This window comes from Magnolia sinica, chromosome 17 (genome assembly GCF_029962835.1).
Source record: "Magnolia sinica isolate HGM2019 chromosome 17, MsV1, whole genome shotgun sequence".
Lineage (NCBI taxonomy): Eukaryota > Viridiplantae > Streptophyta > Magnoliopsida > Magnoliales > Magnoliaceae > Magnolia > Magnolia sinica.
In genome coordinates this window covers 2,972,687-2,992,972 of record NC_080589.1, presented here as the reverse complement: position 1 = coordinate 2,992,972, position 20,286 = coordinate 2,972,687, and the positions used below count along the sequence as shown (strand labels likewise).

The 20,286-nt window shown below is 40.2% G+C and overlaps 1 protein-coding gene across 3 annotated transcripts; it reads right to left on the bottom strand.

Annotated features, from left to right (window-relative positions):
• Window positions 1-4,402: 4,402 nt before the first annotated feature.
• LOC131231856 (transcription initiation factor IIA subunit 2) lies at window positions 4,403-15,087 on the bottom strand. Of its 3 annotated transcripts, none has more exons than XM_058228169.1 (5): window positions 14,929-15,045; window positions 14,671-14,822; window positions 14,536-14,586; window positions 10,450-10,571; window positions 4,664-10,101 (listed from the first exon to the last, which is right to left on the bottom strand). In XM_058228169.1, exons 2-5 carry the CDS (start codon window positions 14,797-14,799, stop codon window positions 10,020-10,022), a joined length of 384 nt encoding a protein of 127 aa, XP_058084152.1. In that variant the 5' UTR covers window positions 14,800-14,822; window positions 14,929-15,045; the 3' UTR covers window positions 4,664-10,019. The 3 variants fall into 3 exon arrangements, with proteins under 3 accessions (XP_058084153.1, XP_058084152.1, XP_058084151.1); XM_058228168.1 differs by having other exon boundaries at window positions 10,005-10,101; window positions 14,671-14,812; window positions 14,929-15,087; XM_058228170.1 differs by lacking the exons at window positions 4,664-10,101; window positions 10,450-10,571 and adding an exon at window positions 4,403-4,657 and having other exon boundaries at window positions 14,671-14,812; window positions 14,929-15,087.
• Between the last annotated feature and the right edge of the window lie 5,199 nt (window positions 15,088-20,286).

The following is a 20,286-nucleotide window of genomic DNA, read 5'->3' as shown; positions in this document are numbered from 1 at the left end:
CAAGTCCTAAAAACATGATGGGCACACCTAAATTGAGACTAGACTTAATCCCGCTTTCCGCAGGATCAATGACCCAAATGGCGGTTTAGCATTTATAATTAGTAGTAGCCCTTAAATTGTGGTTGTGCTACTTTCTAGTCCATCTTGAAAAATGACACAAATGTAATTTGGAGCAGAGTCTCTCAGTATGAATTATAAGTATTTCCACCTTTGAGACTGATTAATTGCAATTTAATGTGATAGAGCATCCAAACATGCCTAGCAATCCATTCTCTATCAAAATCCCTATCATCAGTAATGATAAGAAATGAAGGAAACAAGCAAAATCTTTCAGTGTTTGTCTATCTTCATAAGCTCATCTCAGTCTCACCACCAGCTCATTTTCACTAAAAAGTCCTTGCTTAACAATCCTTTCCGGACGTTCCTTGTATCCACATTGAATGGCGAAATGTGATTGAATACAAGCAAATCTAAAAATCTAAAAACCACATGAATGCATTTTCGTTTAAGGATTCACTGGTGTGCATGTTCACCACATCAATAGGCTGTGGAAAGTGTCGTTGTTTTCAGTTAAGAAGTTTTTCAGTTAAGAAGCTCCGAAGCATATATCAATGAAGAGTGATTGATCTTATCAATGAGAATTGAAGTTGAAAGAAAGGCCACGCAATGAAGATTATAACCGTTGTTGTTCAATCCGGACACATGGCCACACATGTTACAAACGGCCCAAATTCAGTTCAATGTACGCGATTAGATTTAGTGTTGGATATGCCATAGCCGTGTTCAACTCGAATTTAATTGAACGCTTGTGACCCCAGGCACCAAACTAGGCGGGTTAGGACCAAACCTGTGAAGATTGCCTAATTGTTCAACTACCAATTGTTATAACAATAAGGCGATTTTAGAAGGAAAGGGCTAGCTCTTTTTAATGGAATCTTTTTACCTTGAAGACGGGGACTTTTCTTCCAACAATGATAGAAAATTTAGTTCCTCAATAAAACAATCAAAGGCTAAATATGATTAAAACTAAAGATGGGTCACCAACTTTATCAATTTGAATAGCATAACAGTACGATCAGCAAATAGGAATAAATTACATAGAGAAAAGAAGCAAAATACATACCGTGGCTTGTGCTAGCAAAACAGCCGTGGAAACTATCAGACGGTCATGAGATGACCGTGATGTGAAGTCAAGTAGATGTGACTGGAGATGTATAAAATAAGAACTTGATAATCTGAAAATCCAATGATTGGGTGATGAATATTTAAACTGCTCCTAAATGCATATTGCAGTTATGCACTGGACAGTAGCAAATCTAAGATAGGAACTACTGGTTTCAGATTTGCTACAACATGGTTGAACAAAAAAACTAAGCTAAAAAAACTAAATAATTTTTCATGAAGGATGAAAGGAATAGGCAGCGTAGAGCTAAAAGCGATTAATTGATTTTGTGTTACCAAAGACTGAGAGCTCTTCTAGTATTGCTTTTATAGATTTAAAAAGGCAGTGGCCGCACATCAAGTCTGCATGACTTGCCCATGAATCTTTTGATTACAGAGTGATAGTATGACTTGAAATTCTTACTATACCATGTGATCTGCTTTTATTTTTAGGTAGTTTTCCATTATCCGCTCCTCAAGGAGCTCATATCTTTATTAAGAAACTTTCTTTTGGTCGATCCGAACAATCATTCCGTTTATACCCTAGATATAGAAAATATGGCAAGTCTTTTAGAAACTCTTTAACACGCTATGGGTCACATGGGTCTTGCGCCCAGTGCCCGTCAGTCACATACTCTACTATAAGTAACTGCCTTTTTGGGTGACATGAATAATTCTGGGTATCGGCTTCTTTTGGTAGGCTATGTGTCGTTGAGAGATATATGCTGACTGTCTTCTATACGCATGTGCCGACTGCAGGAATTACTTGTTGGCTGACGTGGACTGTCTTACGCCAGGTATAAATAATAACATTTAGGAGTTTTTCTTTCTTTCTTTATTATTTTTTCCATATTCCTCCCAGCAACTCTTTATAACTTTTTCTTTCATTTGCTCAAATTTCCTTGTTGACCCAAAAAATAATAATCTAAAAATGCACTTCTGGATGAGAATTGGACTCGTGGGGGTGGCCCGCTTGTGGGAATCAGACGGTTAAAGAATGCTGAAGGGTCACACAATCAGCAACACAAACTATGGCTAGAGAAGACCCAAGTTAGCTGAAAAGATTCCAGCCATGGGAAAATGGATGGTTGTGATCCATCCCATCCATGAGAACGATGAGCAGGCCCCACTATCTTAGTCCCTAGGTTTGTAGGTGTTGGTAGGAGTGTGGTTTTCACATCATTGACTTGTTTTTTAGTGGGAACATCCTCATTTAATGAGGATGGTGGCCCACCAATCTAATGATTTCAGCACCCAACAACATCCTTGCTTTTTCAAATAACTAGTCTCCAGACACTATCATGTGGGCAGATCACATCAGTCTTTTTTTTAGACTCTGATTTTGGCTGATTTCAGTGTATTTTGTGAAAGATTAGTGGACCGTGCAATCTTATTTTCCATATGCTTTCTTTTATGTGTTTTGAATGAGCTTTTACCTAACATCCGTCATTTCGTTCAACGTTTGTTTGGTCCACCAACCTTCGGGCGTGGGGCCCACTTTTGGGACATGAAATCAATGGAGTTGGGATTGCCTGATTAGCAGATCTGATCTCACACAAGTGCTTCTTGTTTCCACGTGTGGGGATTACACGATTTTTTTACACGTATTCCCAATTCTATTAACACGAGGCTCCACCAGAAGAAGGGGCATTTGATGGTACGGTTGGGATCCAGTCTTCGTAAGCTGTTCACCTGGTGGGTCTTCCAATCTCCCCAATCAAACGATCCTCACCATCTGATGAGAATGGGCAATGATAATCAATGGCCCACAATTTAGTGGGGACGTTAAGATAATCAATCCAATGGGGGAATTTAAATTTTCAGGTACACCCCCATCCTCCATGGAGCCCATTGCATGAACCGTTCAGATCACCATAAAAAGCATCAAGTCCCACCCCGCACGAGTAGGCTTAATATGAACTCTGAACCGTTCATTTATTTCGGCTTGATTTTAAGACATCACATCCACCAAGTACATCACCTGATGAGCAATTCAGATCACAAATTCACTCTAGAATCACTCATGCAAACTTCCATCTTAAACAACTCTTTAGGAGTGTCTTCAGTTATATTTATGTGAAATTCTCCATCAACGTTCAGGCCTTCCAGCCACTGAATAAGTGCCACTTGGCACAATCTTGGCCTTTGATTAAAACCTCTAGATTTCTCTTAGGTCTATACACCGTAGAGACCCCCTCAATTGTAAATCACTTAAGCATTACAAGCCTTGTTCTTTCTAGTAAAGTACAAATTCATCTTCACTCTCAGTGTAATCTCTTACATTCTTACAAAGACTGATTCGATGAGGGCCAGAAAAAAATGTACCGGTGATCCAGGCCGTCAGGTGGGATGTACTGTGAACATGCATGCCATATACCAAATATCAGGGTAGCAGACTCTTCAAGTGAGCCACACATGCAGGTTGAATTTGGACCGTTGGACCTTTTTCTGTCACCACCCTTTTTTTTTTAATTTTTGGCCCATGGTATATTTAGGGGCCTGTTTGGATACCACCAAATAACTTACTTTTTCTGCCTACAGCAGTATCAAATAAGTTAGGTTTATGATCAATTATAAGTAGCTTTTTTTAAAAAAAAAAAGCTACTTAATCACTTCAGTTTAATGAGTAGAAATCAAGATAAGCTGTAGCTTATCTTAAATAACTTACTATCTCTGAAACATTCCATCCACTGCATCTCCAACACATTCTGTTTGGACCCATCAAAGGAAGAGATCTCTAGTTGGATCAGAATCCTTAAAAGAAAAACCACTGCCATTTGAGGGCTTCTTGCCCATCATGAATGCTAGAAACATCATCACCTCTAGGGCTGTCAATGGGCCAGGCCTGGTGTTGTCTCCTACTCGGATTTTGAACTGTTTGGGCCAGGTCCTATTCAAAATTTTGATTTTGCCCAGCCTGAGCTCAGCCCATTGACAACCCTAATCACTGAATGTTTGTACGCAAAATCAGCATTTTAAACCATCCTTATTGAATCCAATTTGATTTAAATAAGCCCAATCTATTTCTATTTGACTGGGCCACACAACAAAACTTATTATACAAGGCCGCCTCCCTACGCCCTTTCTACGTTCATGCATAGAATGGCTCCTCTATCGTCCTATCCCACTAATGGTCCTTACTGTTTAAATCCATTATGTTCACACAAGAATCCCAAATGGGTTGGTGGCGTGTGCATGTGACCGGATACGGGTGTTTGTGGCCATACAAACAAGGATACGATGCATGCAATGAATACATAATTGCAACGAACTGGATTGTGACTTCAGGGGCAACAGATGTTCCTCATACTAGTTCGTCTCTTCGAAGGGGGAATACATAATAAAAATACCGCACTCACTGTGTTAGCAGCTTCGAGTCACAGGCCACTATTTTCACCCTACCAACGTTTTCATGGCTATCCTCATTCTTGAACGATGCATCTTGTAGGATAAAGGTCCACACGTTGTCGCAGAACCTGTAGGTGTGCAGATGTCCCTGTAACAAAACAAGGCGATGGCCCCAAATCGACGCTCAGATGTAAAAAGAGTAAATAACAGAAAAAGACTGTCTCAGACAAACAGATTAACTTTTAAACAAACCAATTTTACTGCAAATCTTCTATTGGAAGTACTGTTGGTTTTTCATAACTACTTATTTGGAAAATAGGTCTCGATTTTTACTCAGTTCACATGCATGAGTAAAACCCCACCCATCCGCTTGCAGCCACACATGCAATTAAAGACACGGGTGTGCAAGATCTGAGCCTACCATAAGGTGGGAAACACTGTTTAGGTCTTATGCCGTAAATCATGCTGTTTTACACATGGTTTTACCCCTCAGATGGGCCTTGGTGTACACAACAGATGGATGGATAGAAATTTTTCTTTAAGCCATCCGATTGTGTTTACTCTGTGGCCCACCTGAGTAGTTTCAACAGAGAAAATTTTGAGCCGGAAGACCTAATCAGTGTGGCCCACCTGCCGGAAAGCTTGGATCTGTCACACATCCCATATTGGCACGTGAATGCATGCAGATGGCCAGGGCCTTGTATGCATGTGTGCTCAGCAAACTTCTATGTATCTAATCAAGCACATAACATGTTGAACACATCCATTACTCAGAATCACGGAGAATTGAGTGGAGGTGGCCATCCAAATGCTAAAGATACCACAATTTTTAACACAGAAGTTGGATGCATGATAGAAATCAAATAGAGAACCAGAATAAATGGATAAATGATTGAAATCAAACACATTTAAATTGAAATACGAAAAGACAAATGCTACTATTTAAGTTCATGATATGGGAAAATGTGACCATTTGATCAGTTTATTGACATAGCAGTCATAGATTTATACCTCATCCAACACCGATTAATTCCACCCTTTCTCTGTCACAAACAGTGTATCAAAAAGTAAGCCCAAATCCCCTCCCACCATCAAGTCTCCCAGGCCTTCCACCACTTTTACCCCACCTTGAAGATCGAAACCATGATCGGTAGATCTGACAGCACTGTGGAGTTCTTCACTCACACTCCCAACATCATCTATCCTGCTGCGGTGAAGGCATTCAATACCACTATCACCGCCACTAGGATGATTTCCTTGACTGTTGCTCATCGTTTGAACAGGATGGAGGTATGAATTTTGGGGAAGAAGTCATGAGAACAGCGTTATGATGGAGAGAGTGACTGATGGCAGTGGAGGTTTGAATTCTTAAAGGGGTGTTTCAAGGAATGAAGAATCTTGGGGTGGAGGTGGTCAGGGAAGGGAGAGTGTTGACTATTTGACTTCCTTTTTCCTCAGTGGACAGTGGTTAGTTTCCTAGTGGGCTACTCAAATGAGGTCTTGAGGACATGAGATGTGCCAACAAATGTATTCATACTGCCACACTTACCAACCCATCCCTGTTGAGCACTAGGGCTGACTTTATTAACATGTCATAAGGTTTTGTCCCACTTATCTAAGGATGCACCCTTTACCACTATATTGCTGAACATGAATTTTATTTTTTTTCTTTCCCACGTTTGTGAATACACCACCCATGACTAAACAAACAAGGACCAACTACTTCAGCAACATGTCATAAGTTTTTCTTCTACTCACCTATGGATGTAGCCTTTATGACCATATTGCCAAACATGAGGTTTTTTAACCCACATTTTGGGTACATCATTCATGACTAAACAAACAAGCGCTTTGGTATTAACAGACTTAAACATCCATAAAACCATCACGCCTAAATGCTATGAAATAATTCATCAATTATATCCTTCATACTATCATATCTTTTGTATGTAATTAACTAGCTGTTTACCTTTCTCAACAAACTGAATATAATCACATTGTACTCCCATGCGTTTGCACTTTGAGCTATTAGCTCCACTTTCTATTAATCCACTTGCAGCATGCTTAACACAAAACATATGAACTAGCTTGTTGGCTATGTCGAGCTTCACATCCCTGATGAAGCATTTTATCCAAAACTTACAATATGACCTACATAAAAATAAAAAAATAAAAAAAATGGCACATTCGAAGGCAAGAAACATTTCTCCAAAAAGTTATATCTTGCAAAGGTTGGAAAAGGAGCACTTTGAGGCATTCAACCTTGATAGCTCTTGAAGAATCCAGATGATGTGACACTAAGAATGATAAATATAAAAAAATGTTACTAAGAAGAACTATTTAATTGGGATCACTTATAGCCGAGGGGTGTGCTGCCCATATGTTGATGTCAACGAAGCTGAAAGGATTAACCCAAGAAAGGGAAGGACCACTTCAGCAATCTAGAGAAGGTTAAATTAAAGATTCTATTTCTCAAGGCATTGGAAGGAAGAAAAGGGACTCCCTCAAACTAGACTTTGAAAGAAAAGGTGCATGAGGAGAGATTAAGCATTGCCAAATATAGAGAGCAACTTGACTCAAGGAAGCCAACAAAAATATGAAGCCTTCTCATGGGATTGCAAATGCAAGGAGAACACAAAACAGGATTCGCAGCTTAATCAGCGAGAGAAGAGTGGGGGGAGAAAAAGGCCTCAAATGTTGTAGAGGAATTCTTTGCTAAACTTTTAACTGATGAAGAGTGGATTCGTCCTAGCCTTGCTAAATTGCAGTTTGACCAGATTAGTGATATATCTGGGCCATCCATCACCACAGATGGACCCGCTTTGATAGTGCGGCTGGATGCAAAGCAACCCATACTCGAGATATTTCATTATTTTGGGAGATTTGTCTTGCAGAATCTTAGGATCTTATTTGCATTTAGTCATTAGTGCATTTCTGTTTTAGGAAGACCTTTTAGTTGATATTTTCCTTTATGGATTATGAAGTTAGGTGTCCATCTTTAGGATATGAACTCATTTTTAGATGTCTACCAAATAGGGCCTAAGGTGCTAGTGGGAAGGCTAAGACCGGTGTTGGGAGGAGCCATATCCAGGTCTCAGGGTGCTTTTCTTCATGGCAGACAAATCATGGATGGGGCATTGATTCCTCGTGAATGCATCGACTTGAGACAGAGGGAAAACCTGAGTTAATTTGAAAATGGATATGGATAAAGCTTATGATTATATGAATTGGGACTTGGTACACGCAAGTTGAGATTTGGGGTGAGATGGACACAATGGATGTCTGAATGTGTTGATTCTGCCCATTACTCGGTTATGGTAAACAGATCTTTGAAAGTTTTCCCAGGGGTAAACAGTTACTCGGTAGGGTGATCCCTTGTCCCCGCTATTACTCATTATTCATTTTTCATGGCCAAGGATCTGGGTAGGATGATAACTAAGCTACCAAGAGAGGCTCATGCACCAGTTTTAAAGTAGGTCAGGACGACATGTAGACCTCCCACTTTCAGTACTCAAATGACACACTTTTCTCTTGTGAAGAGAACAAAAATCACGTGGTTAATTTAATAAAGGCCTTAAGATTATTCACAGTCATTTTTGCTCAGAAAATTAACATGCCAAAAAGCGAGATGATAGGAATTCGATTGGGGGAGGATGGTGTGAGGGCTTTCGCAAATGGGTTCGCTTGGTCTATATGGAAAGAATGGAAATATAGATCAGCTCCTGGTGAGGTTGTTCATCGCAATGCTAACGGCATAATCATATACTGGGGGATGGGATACAAATATTTCATGAATTGTGTGAGGGAAAGTGGGAAAAGGTGTTGTAAGATCCCAGTGTGAGGAGAGCAATAGGATAGGCCCTCATCATCATCTCTCATCTCATCGCTCTCTGTTCCTTTTTTTTTTTTTGCTCGATTTAGTAAACTTTCATAACCGTTCAAAAGAAACTATTCAATTCATCCAAATAATGGCTATTCAATTCCTTGCCGACTTGTAATATGTGTTCTCGTGTTCTCCAAGACAATATGCAAATGGGTTAGCCTTCATGTCAACTGCTTCATGGGCCAGAAGTTCATTGTCGAACATCAGACACTTTTGTAAAAGCCTATTCAATTAGGCATAGATAGCCTGTGGATGATTACATTTAGGCAGTGTGACAGATTTTGAGTAGGATTTGATATATGTTGCCGCGAAGACTCATGCATCAAAAGGAATTGGAAGTTACAAGAGACCCCTTGAATTATGGAAATCAGCGTACATTGGTTTCTATATTCCCTGCTTTTCTTTTTTCTTTTTTCTTTTTTCTTCTCTTTTCTTTTTTTTAAAAGACTAGTAACTTCGCAAAAGTATCGAAATTACAACAAGAGGAAAAGGGATAGCAGAAGCTGCAAACAACAAGCCATCATCCAAACACAAAATTACAAAAGAAAAGGATCCATATTTGCACCCATTGGTGCAAAAAATAAAAATAAAAATAAAAAATCTTTCTTCAAAGTTCAAGAAAAACTTTGCAAACCTACCACCAAGCTAATGACTGCAAGTACCCGAAGAGGGTCTGGATACAGCCAAATGGGCGCCATCCGGGCACAAACTTGCCATTAGAATCCCCAACATCATAGAGTTAAATGATTTCACCAAGAATATTCCATCGTCTTAAGAATCCACCAAAACGTCCCTTTCCCCCAAGTTCAAAACACAACCGTTCAAGCACTTCATTCAGCTGACAAATTCCTCAATTTCTTCATCATTAAGGGAACTTCAGAAAATCGGCAACCACACAATGACCTATCCTATTATAAACCTGAGAAACCATTATCTCCTTCCCGCTACCTACCCAGTCAAACTCGGGATAGACTCAGCAAAAAGCATGGTTGCACTCCATGCATCCTCCAGAATTGGAACCAAACACAGTCTCCAATACTCCCCGCAATGGCATTTAAGAACAAGTTCTAGCCTCTTCAAAATCCAGTGGCCCTATATAGGGAAGAGGCTTTAGCACACCACCCCCCAGGTTGGGTCCTGTATTTGGAGGAGATGACTTGCTTTCACATCTTCCTCTCCCAGATCTCTGGAGCCATTTTCCAAGCCATCCAATTTTCATTTGCCTCAACAATCTAATCCCCACCCCTACTTGACTTTCAGCTTACAGACTTTCCCCCATTCAACTAGATGGAACTTGTGCTTCTCTTCCGCTTCTTGCCACAAGAAATCCCTTCGGATCTCCAACCAGCAACCAGTAAATTGCACTCACAGGGAACTGGATACAAGGACATGAAATTGACTGGCATATAGGCTACAGTTGTGTTGGTGAGAGTGATTCTACCCCCAAACGGAAAATGTTTCCTTTGCCAACCATTGACCATGAAGAACAGGAACATGGTCATTACTCATTACAAATGTTTGTATCTTAGAAATTTGGAATGAGGAGACAGTGTACCATCTATTCTTATGCTACGAGTTCTCATGAGTCACTTGGGGCAAATTCTCCAGCCTCTTCAGGGTGGGTGGATCAATGAACTCCTCCAAACAATTGAGAAGATGTCTTTTTGGGATTTAGGAAGAGTCTTTGCAGCGCCTCTCTGCTCGTGGTCCTGTGTTCAATATGAAAGAAGTACAGCTATCATGTTCCATAATAACGCCAAGCAGAGAGAGGTTCCCTTCAAAGGACTAGGTGCAGGGTTCTTTGCAAAGCATCAGGGCACAAAGCATTCCAACAGTTACAAGCATTTTTGGAAGTGTGTCCTTTGTAAGATGATTTCTCATCATCTTTGCTATTTTTTCTTGGTTCTTTGAGCTCCCTTTAATAAAATTTGTGTTGCCTTTCAAAGAAATCCATACATGCAACTTCATAAAACTGCATGGTAATGAGCAGAATGACCATTACTAGAGACAGCGTAGTGTGTATGAGTGATCCAGGGTTCAATCCCTGGTAGTTTTACCTTTCAAAAAAACAAGAAAGCAGAATGACCATTTGAGTGCTTCTCCAAACACATCCTATCTCCCAAACAGCAATATAAAAGTTGGTGGGAGAGCAAAACCTCAAGCTAGTGAGCCATCTCATCTAGAGGGCAACAGAAATGTTATGAATATCTAGAAATAGCCTCAAAATAACTAACATGAAGACTCACACCTAAAAACATGGTGGCAGGCCTCACTAGAAATCCATAATGATAATCTCAATCCAACAAAAAGAAGTTCTAAGAACCAGTGTTCGAAATATCGATACTATCAGCCGATATTATCGTTATCGCACCCATGCGAGACGATACACCCCCGATAACCCCTGGAAGATACCAAAAAATCCCAAATTCAGATGTCGACCGATATATCGTCGATATCGCACGATATTTCGACGATATCGTGCGATTTCCTCGAAAAAAAATAAAAATCGAAACTATCATTATCCGAAAAAATCAAAAAAAAAAAAACAAGAAACTGGATTTCGGTACCTGTACAAGAGATCGTCATCATCGAAAGCTTCCATTCAGTGAGCCATTCCAATTGAAGCTTTTTTCGTAGGTTAGTGCAAGCAAAATCTTCGATTTGGGAGAGAAATCATTCAAAATCTGAAGAAATCCAGGTATTTGGGCGACATCAGGGGAAATCCTCGTCGAAATCCCAAGATTTGGGAGACATTTGGGGCCGGAACCCTCTCTGTTGAGAAAAAAAGGGCGTCCGGCCCTTTTTTTGGAATAAGTGGTGTACCGCACACCACCGACGGGTGTGTTGACGTCGTCACCGAGTTCTGTGGGTCCCATCACGAGGTATGTGTTATATCCAAACCGTTCGTCCATTTGGCGAGCTCGTCGTAAGGCTTGGGACAAAAAATAAGACGGATCCAAAGATCAAGTGGACCACAGTGAAAACAGCAGTGGAAGATTAAAGGTCTACCATTGAAACCCTTTTGGGGTCACAAAAGTTTTGGATCGATATGATATTTGTTTTTCCTCCTCATCCAGATTTGTGTGACCTAATGAATGGATTGGATGAAAAATAAACGTTATGGTGGGCGTTATGGTGGGCCCTACAAATGTTTTAACGGTGAGAATCAGTCCCCACTGCTATTTGTGGTGTGGTCCACTTGAGCTTTGGATATTACTCATTTGATCTAAAATGATCTCTCCAGATGCATGAACAGTATAGATATAATAAATACATTACTATGGGGCCCATTTAACTTTGAACCGTCCAGACAACTTGAGCGGAGGAGCGTCTGCGACGGACGCGGATTTCCTGCGAAAGACTTTCGCATTAAGTTCCTGCGCTGGGAACTCAGGTGGGGCCCATTGTGATGTTTGTGAGAAATCTTATCTGTCCATCTGTTTTGTGAGTTTATTTTAGGACACGATGCCAAAAATGAATCGTTTCCAAAGCTCAAGTGGGCCGAAAACATGATAATTGAATGTCCACAGTTGAAATATTCATGGGCCATGAAAGTTTTGAATCATGCTAATATTTGTGATTTCAGTTCATCCCTGCAGGAATGAAGTTATTAACGGTATGGATGGCATGTAAACATCACTGTCGAACCCAGGTAGGTTTCAATGGTAGGAACTTCCCTAACCACATTTTCCTTTAGCATGGCCCACTCGAGCTTTATATGGTTCATTTTTGGCATATTGTCCTGAAATGAACTCACAGAACTGATGGAAGGGGAGGATTTCTCACAAACATCACAGTTGGCCCCATCTGGGTTCCCAGTGCAAGAACTTCCTGGGAAAGGCTTTCTTAGGAAATCCGCGTCCGTCTGGGGTGGGAACCACGTAGTGAGTAAACTCTGTGGAGCCACTATAATTCATGTATTGTATCCGCTCCGTCCATCCATTTTACCATATAATTTTATGATTTTAGCCCAAAAAGTGAAACATATCCAAAGTTTAAGTGGCCCACTAATGGTCAATCACCATTGTTTCCTATGATATGGCCTACCTGATTATCGGATCTGCTTAATTTTTTGCATAATGTCCTAAAATGATATAGAAAAACAGATAGACGGGGTGGATACTGGATATAGTTGTCTTAGTTCAATCAGACAACCTAGAGCTTAGGACCCTCTACAAAGGAAACCTATTATGTGCCATTCTTTTTTGAGATTTTATGATTTAAAAGTGTGTATGGAGGTCTTTTTTAACAATCCCCAAAGTTTCATTAAAAAATTCAACCATTTTCCCAATATTTCCCATGTTTCCCAAAAAGTGCGATAAACTATGCGATACAAACGATATATCCCGCGTGATAACCGATACGTATCTGTATCCCAAGGGTGTGATACATTGTGCGATACCGATATTTCGAACACTGCTAAGAACAAACTGTTCCTCAATTGTTGTCACTACCGACCCGACTCAAATGTGGAATAAAGTCATACCTAGGCAGGAGGAAATATCAATTGGATCTCTAAGAGCAATATAGGGTATATGGGGTGTTAAGGGATGATGAAGGTGTCATCAAAGCTCTCCTTTTTAGGGATGGTGGGTTCTAGAAAGCTCAAACAAGGGAATTGGAAGCTAACAAATAGACATCAAGACTTTTGTGAGTAAGGTCAACAGACAACAGCCCTGTTATAGTGGAGGGTGATTCTTGGAATGAAAAGCATAGGCATTTAGGAAATGGCCCCTTGGAACATAATGTTCATTTACAATAGTATTAGGCTTTTTGGTGATCCCTGGATATATCCTTTCCACCATACACCTAGGGAGGCTACTTGCATTGCCAATTCTCTAGCCAAGGAAGGGGAACTTAGACCGCCTTTATAGGGAGTCCTATCCATTACCTTGATGGATTGTTGTTGTTTCTCACCTTTTCAACACTAATGAATATGTTGTTATTGATGTAAAAATAAAATTTTGAAAGAAAAATAAAATAAAATAAACTCAGTCCAACGAAAAATCAACAATTTTTCCACCAAATGTTTCGAAACTGGAAGGAATATCACGTGCTGAGGGCTCAAGCATTTTCATTTTCTTTTGGAAGTCAGCAAAGTAACATTGTTGACAGTCAAAACCAATGATTTCCAGTTGACCCAAAGGCTCTCTATCAAAAAGTTATTCTTTATGTGACAGTGGTATGAAATCCGTCGTCTCTAATTTTGAGACCCGAACCAGACCTAATCACTTAACAGTTCGACACTAGAAGCCCTTTCGGGAAACAAACAATTCAAATCACCCAGTCCAGCGATCCTGATCAAGTCATAATTATATTCATTTATGATGTGGCGAGTCAGATTGGTTTTGACCAAACCACCCAAAAGATGGACAAACTGTCCAGTCAACCCGTCAAGCCTTTATTTTATTCTTTTGTGTGGCATGCTGACATCATGGATCAGACTGACCAGACCATTTTGTCCGAACCACTCACAAAAATGGGTTCTGGCACCCATCTGGGTTTTAAGTTAACAGTTATCATAAAGGTAACACCCAGCAAAACATGCAATCCTCTATGTTTAAGATGGTCGTTAGTAAAAATCATATACATGCACCTCTACTTTTCCTTAGAAAAGGTGACTTATGTGCATTGCACGTTGAAGATGAAATTTGCATGGAAGACCCAAACAATTAAATTCTGCACAACATTTGTGTTTTCCACAAGTACAACATAATTTCATAGACCACAGTGGTATAGGCAGGCAAGGCCCGCCTTTTGGTGATCTAAACCACTCCTCTGCTCAGGCCACCATGTTTTCTTCATGCCATAAGATCTTCCCTAACCTTGTACAATTATTCTAGTCATCTGACCAGTGGCTTGTAAAGGGGCAATACGACCAATGGTAGACATTCAATGTAGTAAATCAGACATCTTTTCAAGGTTCATCCTATCTGTTAATGGCACATCATCTGTACAATTTGGACCACCAAATGGGTCCAACATGTACAGTTTGTTCAGCTGAGCAGGTTGCTCAACTGCCCTCTTTGATAATACACATGAACAGATGATAACGTGTAAGAATTCAAGCAAACACACCGACAGGAGATAAATAATCATAGAATCAAAACAGAATTCAAAGAAAAGAAACTCAGAAAACTTACCTTGATCGTGACCTTGCTTTTCACTTGTGTTTCCAGCGCTTCCGTCATTGACTGCCATCCGTAACCCAACAAAAAACCAGTCATTTATCATGAAATTTCAGATTCTCAGCAATCGACAACCGGATCCATCCTCACCTTGTCGAATTGCACAAGAACTTGGATCGCGAGCTCCGGACTCAGCGTCCCGTTTGAAACCATCTCATCTAGGGTTTCCGTCAAGCACATGCCGATCGTCGACCGTCGGTACAATTCGAACGTCGCCATTACTCAGCCCGATCTGTCGATTTCTTGATATCAGAGCCGTCGATCGGATCCAAACCGCGGTCAATCGAGAAATCAAAACCCTAGAAATTTCAAGAGAGCGAGAGAGAGGTGCTTGGGAGATGAAATTACCTCAGTATTTGGGGAATTTTTGTCTGAAGATTGTCCGAAGGAGGAGAAGATGGGATTTCTCTCCTCGCCTTTTCCTGTCTGCTTGAATTTGAGCTCTTTATATATCAGCCAGATTTTTCCGCCTTCACGGCTTATGAAGGGGAGGAGATGGGCTGGCTCACGTGCGACGCACACGTGTCACGTGAAGGTTGTATTCGGCACGTGGGTACGGACTGGAAACTCGTACAACCCCTGTTTTACACAGTGAATAAAACACGCAAGCCTTTGGGGTTCACCATGTTGTGTATACAAAATCCATCCGTCCATCAGGTTCTGTTCTTGATTTTAGATTCAAATATCAGCTGGATATGAAAATTAAATGGGCCACACCACGTGGAGAAATGGAAATGGGATGCTAACCGTAGGTTCGAGTTTGGTGCCAAAAAGGTGTTCATCTTTCATCTAACCTGTTAATCAGATGTAAATCATCAGGATGAAGAGTTGATACGAACATCGCTGTGATAAAATAAAAACTCAAGTGGACCACACCGTATGAATTTAGCGGTTTTGCGAGAAATTTTAGATTTTTTTCATTTATGTGGCATATTTGAGCTTATAATCGGTATTATCTTTACATATACGGTCAAAAAAAATTTCTCACTTGATGGACGGAGTGGATTCACATATTCAACATTGTCGAGCCCACACGGCTTGGGTATTACGCGCTGCGTAAAACGGGTGTTGTATACGATTCTAGTGCCGTGGGGAGATGGAGGACCAGCGCTCTGCTTGCGGAGGATATGAAATGTGCGGGGCAGAATCCTTATATACTATACACGCGTTTTCAATTCTGGAGATTAGGGCCCATTTTAATGAAATCTAGACTATTAGTTTGTTTAATTACACGCTAAATAAATAAATAAGGTAAATTTTATCATATTATGATATTCAAGATACTAATATTATTGTCTTTTCATTTGAACGTGGAATGTTGTTGTATTTTCCCTTCACAACCGTCCATCTTTTGACGTAAAATATTAAAGTAAAAATAGTTTCTAAAACCGTTATAGTACTTATCAATGGTCTGGATCAGAAAAAAATGGCCAATTTTTGGAGAATAAAAATATGTATACAGTGTTGAAAGATGCAGGGCACGTATCGTATATTTCGTCGGAAGATTCTGGCCGCGCTGGACAGACTCGGTCCAGCAGGGGTTATGTGAGTCCCACCATGATGTATGTTTTTATCCACACCGTTAATATATTTTTAAATATAATTTTAGATTAATAAGACAACAATAAGGCATCTCCAAAGTCAAGTTGTCCACACATTGGGGATTGAACGATCACCATTAAAACTTCTTGGGGGGCCACAGAAATATTAGATCAAGATGAATATTTTTAATTACCTTAATCCATATTCTTAAGACTTTATTAACATGTTGGATTGAAAATAAACATCACATTGGGCCCTAGGAATATTTCAAATGCGTGCATCATTATCACATCTTCTTCCTGTCGTGTGGCCAGATTGAGTATTTAATCTATCTATTTTTTTGAATCATACTCTAAAATAATCTTTAAAATATTATGGACGGAATGGATGAAATCCATAAATCATATTGGGCCCTACAGAACCCCTGCCTGGACCGAGCCGTCGTCCATGCAGGAAGGACGGTGTATTATACGATAAAAACTTGAATACTCTGGCGGATTTTGATGCTTGGTACGCATACCCAATGAAATCATAAATATAAAGTTAATTTAATTTAATTTAAACCGTCCAAATTATTTTTACCTCTTACTATAGATATTTTATCAAAATTTAAGCTAAATTAACAATTTAAATAACGGACTGATGGGCACCTATTGGACGGTTCATAGGAAAAACATACCTTGAACAATATTCAACCTAGACATGTCCATCAAGAGGGTAGGACCGTTAGATCAATCAAAAACTCGAGGGTAAGGCACCTGCAACGCAGATGGAGAGAGAGATGCGGGTTAAATGCAGGAAAAGGTGATGAGGGCCACACGACAAATAGAAGTGAAGGTGTATGCTCCACCCAAGGGGGTGAGTGCGAGCTATGGCTGTAACGTGGGCGGGTTGGGTTAGAGGACTGCAGGCCGGGTTTAGGGGACGCGGATTGCGTCCTACCCCCCTAATGTAAGTGTATTATCCACGCCGTTCATCGATTTTCACATATCATTTTAAGGAATTTGCATAAAAATCAAGCAGGTCCACATCTCCAGTGGACCACACCAAAGGAAGTTGCAGTGATAATGACACCCACCGTTGAAACCTTTCTACGGCCATCCTGATGTTTTTTAACCATCCAAACTATTCATAAGTTCATGTATACGTGTATGAAGCGAAAAAACAAATATCAGCTTGGTCCGAAACTTCTCCAGCTCCCAGGAAGTTTTTAATGGTGGAAGTTCAATCCCCACTTTGTGGTCCACTGAAGATGTGGACCTGCCTCATTTTTTAGCTCATATCTTAAAATTATATTTGAAAAGCTATGAACGGAGTGGATAAAATACTTACATTACGGTGGGTCCCACAGAGGCTTGCAAGGACGGATTACCAGGGGTAGGACGCAATCCACGTCCGGGTTTTGATTGGGCAGATCAGGTTGGAATTCGGGTCAGGTCACTGTTGCAATTTGGTCCTCTTACTTTATCACGTATGAATGCGGATTGGATACTACCCCACCAGGACCTCGCCATAGAGAGACGGTCCTAGAGGGGGCTATGTGGGGCCCACCTTGATATATGCGTTTTATCAATGCCGTTCATCCATTCTGATGGGTCATTTTATGGTTTGAGCCCAAAAAGAAGGTAAATCTAAGGCTTACTTGAACCACACCACAGGAAACAGTGGTGATGGAAGGCCTACGGTTAAAAACCTTAAGGGGCACAAAAGTTATGGATGGCTGATATTTATGTTTTCCCTTTATCCAGGTTTATCCGACCTTATGTTAGATGGCAAATAAATATCAGTGGACCCTAGAAAATTCCAACGATGGGAGTCATTATCACCACTAATTCATGTAGTGTGGTCCACTCAAGCCTTCTCTTTTGGGTAAATGATCTATCAAAAATAGGGGAACGACGCGGGCAAAATACATGATGTCATCAGGTGTCAGCTCTATTCTTCCTAAGGTCACATCTAAGAAAAATGAGCTTCTAGTAAAGGAAAAAAAGTATCTCACTGATAACATAAAGCTGCACCCCATTGAAAAGGTGGGGGCTACTCCATTTAAAATAAAAATCTGCACAACAAATCTGAGTCATCCATTGACAAGAACATTGGCTTCTAAAACTTCTTAATTACCCTTATGCAAGAAATTAGTCCCTTAAAATATCTTATTAAATCTCAAGCTTCAAGACTCTCTTAAAACTAATTACATGTGTAAAATTGTTCCTGTCCTACGTAATAGCAATTTGCATTTGTAACCAAAGGCTTGTTTGGAAGTAGGGGTGTACATTGAGTTGAACCAAGTCGAGCTAGCCTCAGCTCAGCCGCTGGCTAAACTCAGCTCGAACTCGGCTTGGCTTGGTCCTCGAGCTTGACTGGCCAACTCAGCTCACTTCGGCTAGCAGCTCAGGCTAAGTTCGTCATTGAGGCATTTCCCTAAACACCTACACTGCACCTTCAAAATCTTTCTTAATGTGAAACAGAAGCAATTGTTTTACAAGTATTTTATCAAACACCTTTCAAGCAACGTAAAAACTAAGAAAAACCAAGAAAAAAATAGTATTTGTTTCATCTACATACCTTGCCACCAGCCACACTTCGTTAAGTCATTTTATCAAACACTTGGTGAGCAACATCAATGGCAAAGTAACTGAGTCACCGAATTGGTTCGATCCAAGTTCGATTCGAGCTGGATTTGATCCGAGTCGAGTTGAGCTAGGGCCTGCTCGAACTTCGAGCTCAAAAAATCAGCTCGACTCGGCTCGAACTCAGCTTCAAATTGAGTCGAATCAAGCTTTTTCGAGTCAAGTCGAGCTCGGTTTGTGTACACCCCTATTTCGAAGTCACATCAAACCATTTTGATTTGAATCCATAGAGCTTCAATCACTTGTGGCAATAACAATAGGAAGTACATTTTTTTATTTTAGACGAGTAAATAGGCACGACATCATTTTACTAAAGCGTCGCCTGTGCCAAACATGCATGTGTTTATAAATCCTAACCATCCATCCAAGCCACTATTCCCTTAAAACCTTAGGTGGGCCACAATATGAGAGTCGATTCTAATTAAGCATTTGTTTTTTCAGCAACTAGCATCACTAATCGCAGGCGGGCCAACTAGCAATTAGTTCAATTTGTTTTTCAATGGCACCTATGCAATCTCTAAAATTTGCAAATGTAGTTTTGAAATTCCTGAAAGTCATCCATCCATTAAAAGACATGAGGAGAATTTCAGATCGAAGAGAGGTTGTTTAGGTAATTTACAAGTTGAAGCTGCATTGTATTCCAAAGCCTCAGATCTGGGTCATGTTTGGTGGTCCAAACCAGCCACGGCCCTCCGAGCCAAATATTATAGTCCAAGCTCAACATGAAGTGGGCTAAGCTTGAAAGTCCAATGGACCAGCCCATCCCATTCACAACCTCAAATGAGATACCTAGTTATGATGCAAGTGACAACTCTTCCACACAATTGGAATTATGCCCTTGAAAAATAATATAAATCTTCTCCATTTATTACATGGATGTTATTAAATGATATCGATAATTTAGACCAAAAATCATGATAACAATGCGTCGTAAATGGATATGTGATTATGTTATATTTAATATGTGGGACTATCCCAAACGTCCGTAAACATGTAAAAGGAAGTGGATTCCTCTAGTTATTTTGAAAACTTGATAACGAACACAATGGTCACTGGCCGAGGAAGAATTGTAAGTTGTAAATTTCATACCCTGTTATACCGTGACCACCTAATGGGTTATGAGACAACTATGTGGTTGTTTCTCTATATGACACCATCTCGTACGAGGGGACTAAAGTCTCCGGTCTCCACTATCATCCATGATAACAAGTCGTTGCAGGTTTTTCTTACCTAACATAAGAATGTGAGTATACTAAGGACATGGGTTTTTGAGCTAGACTTGTTAGATAATTGCATTAGTAAATTGAGGTCAAGTCTTTGGGAAAAGTGATGCATTATGCGTAAACGATAATCAACTTAATGATGTACTGCCTATGATTAATCCTTATACTCGAGGACATTGGGAAATCAAGATCTCCATTATATATATTTTAGCTGGCTTTACGATGTCGACATGGGGCCAATAAAAGTAAGTCTAGTCAGGTGCATTTTATTAAAGTCAATTGGAACTCACATAGACTTAAAAAGAATTCAC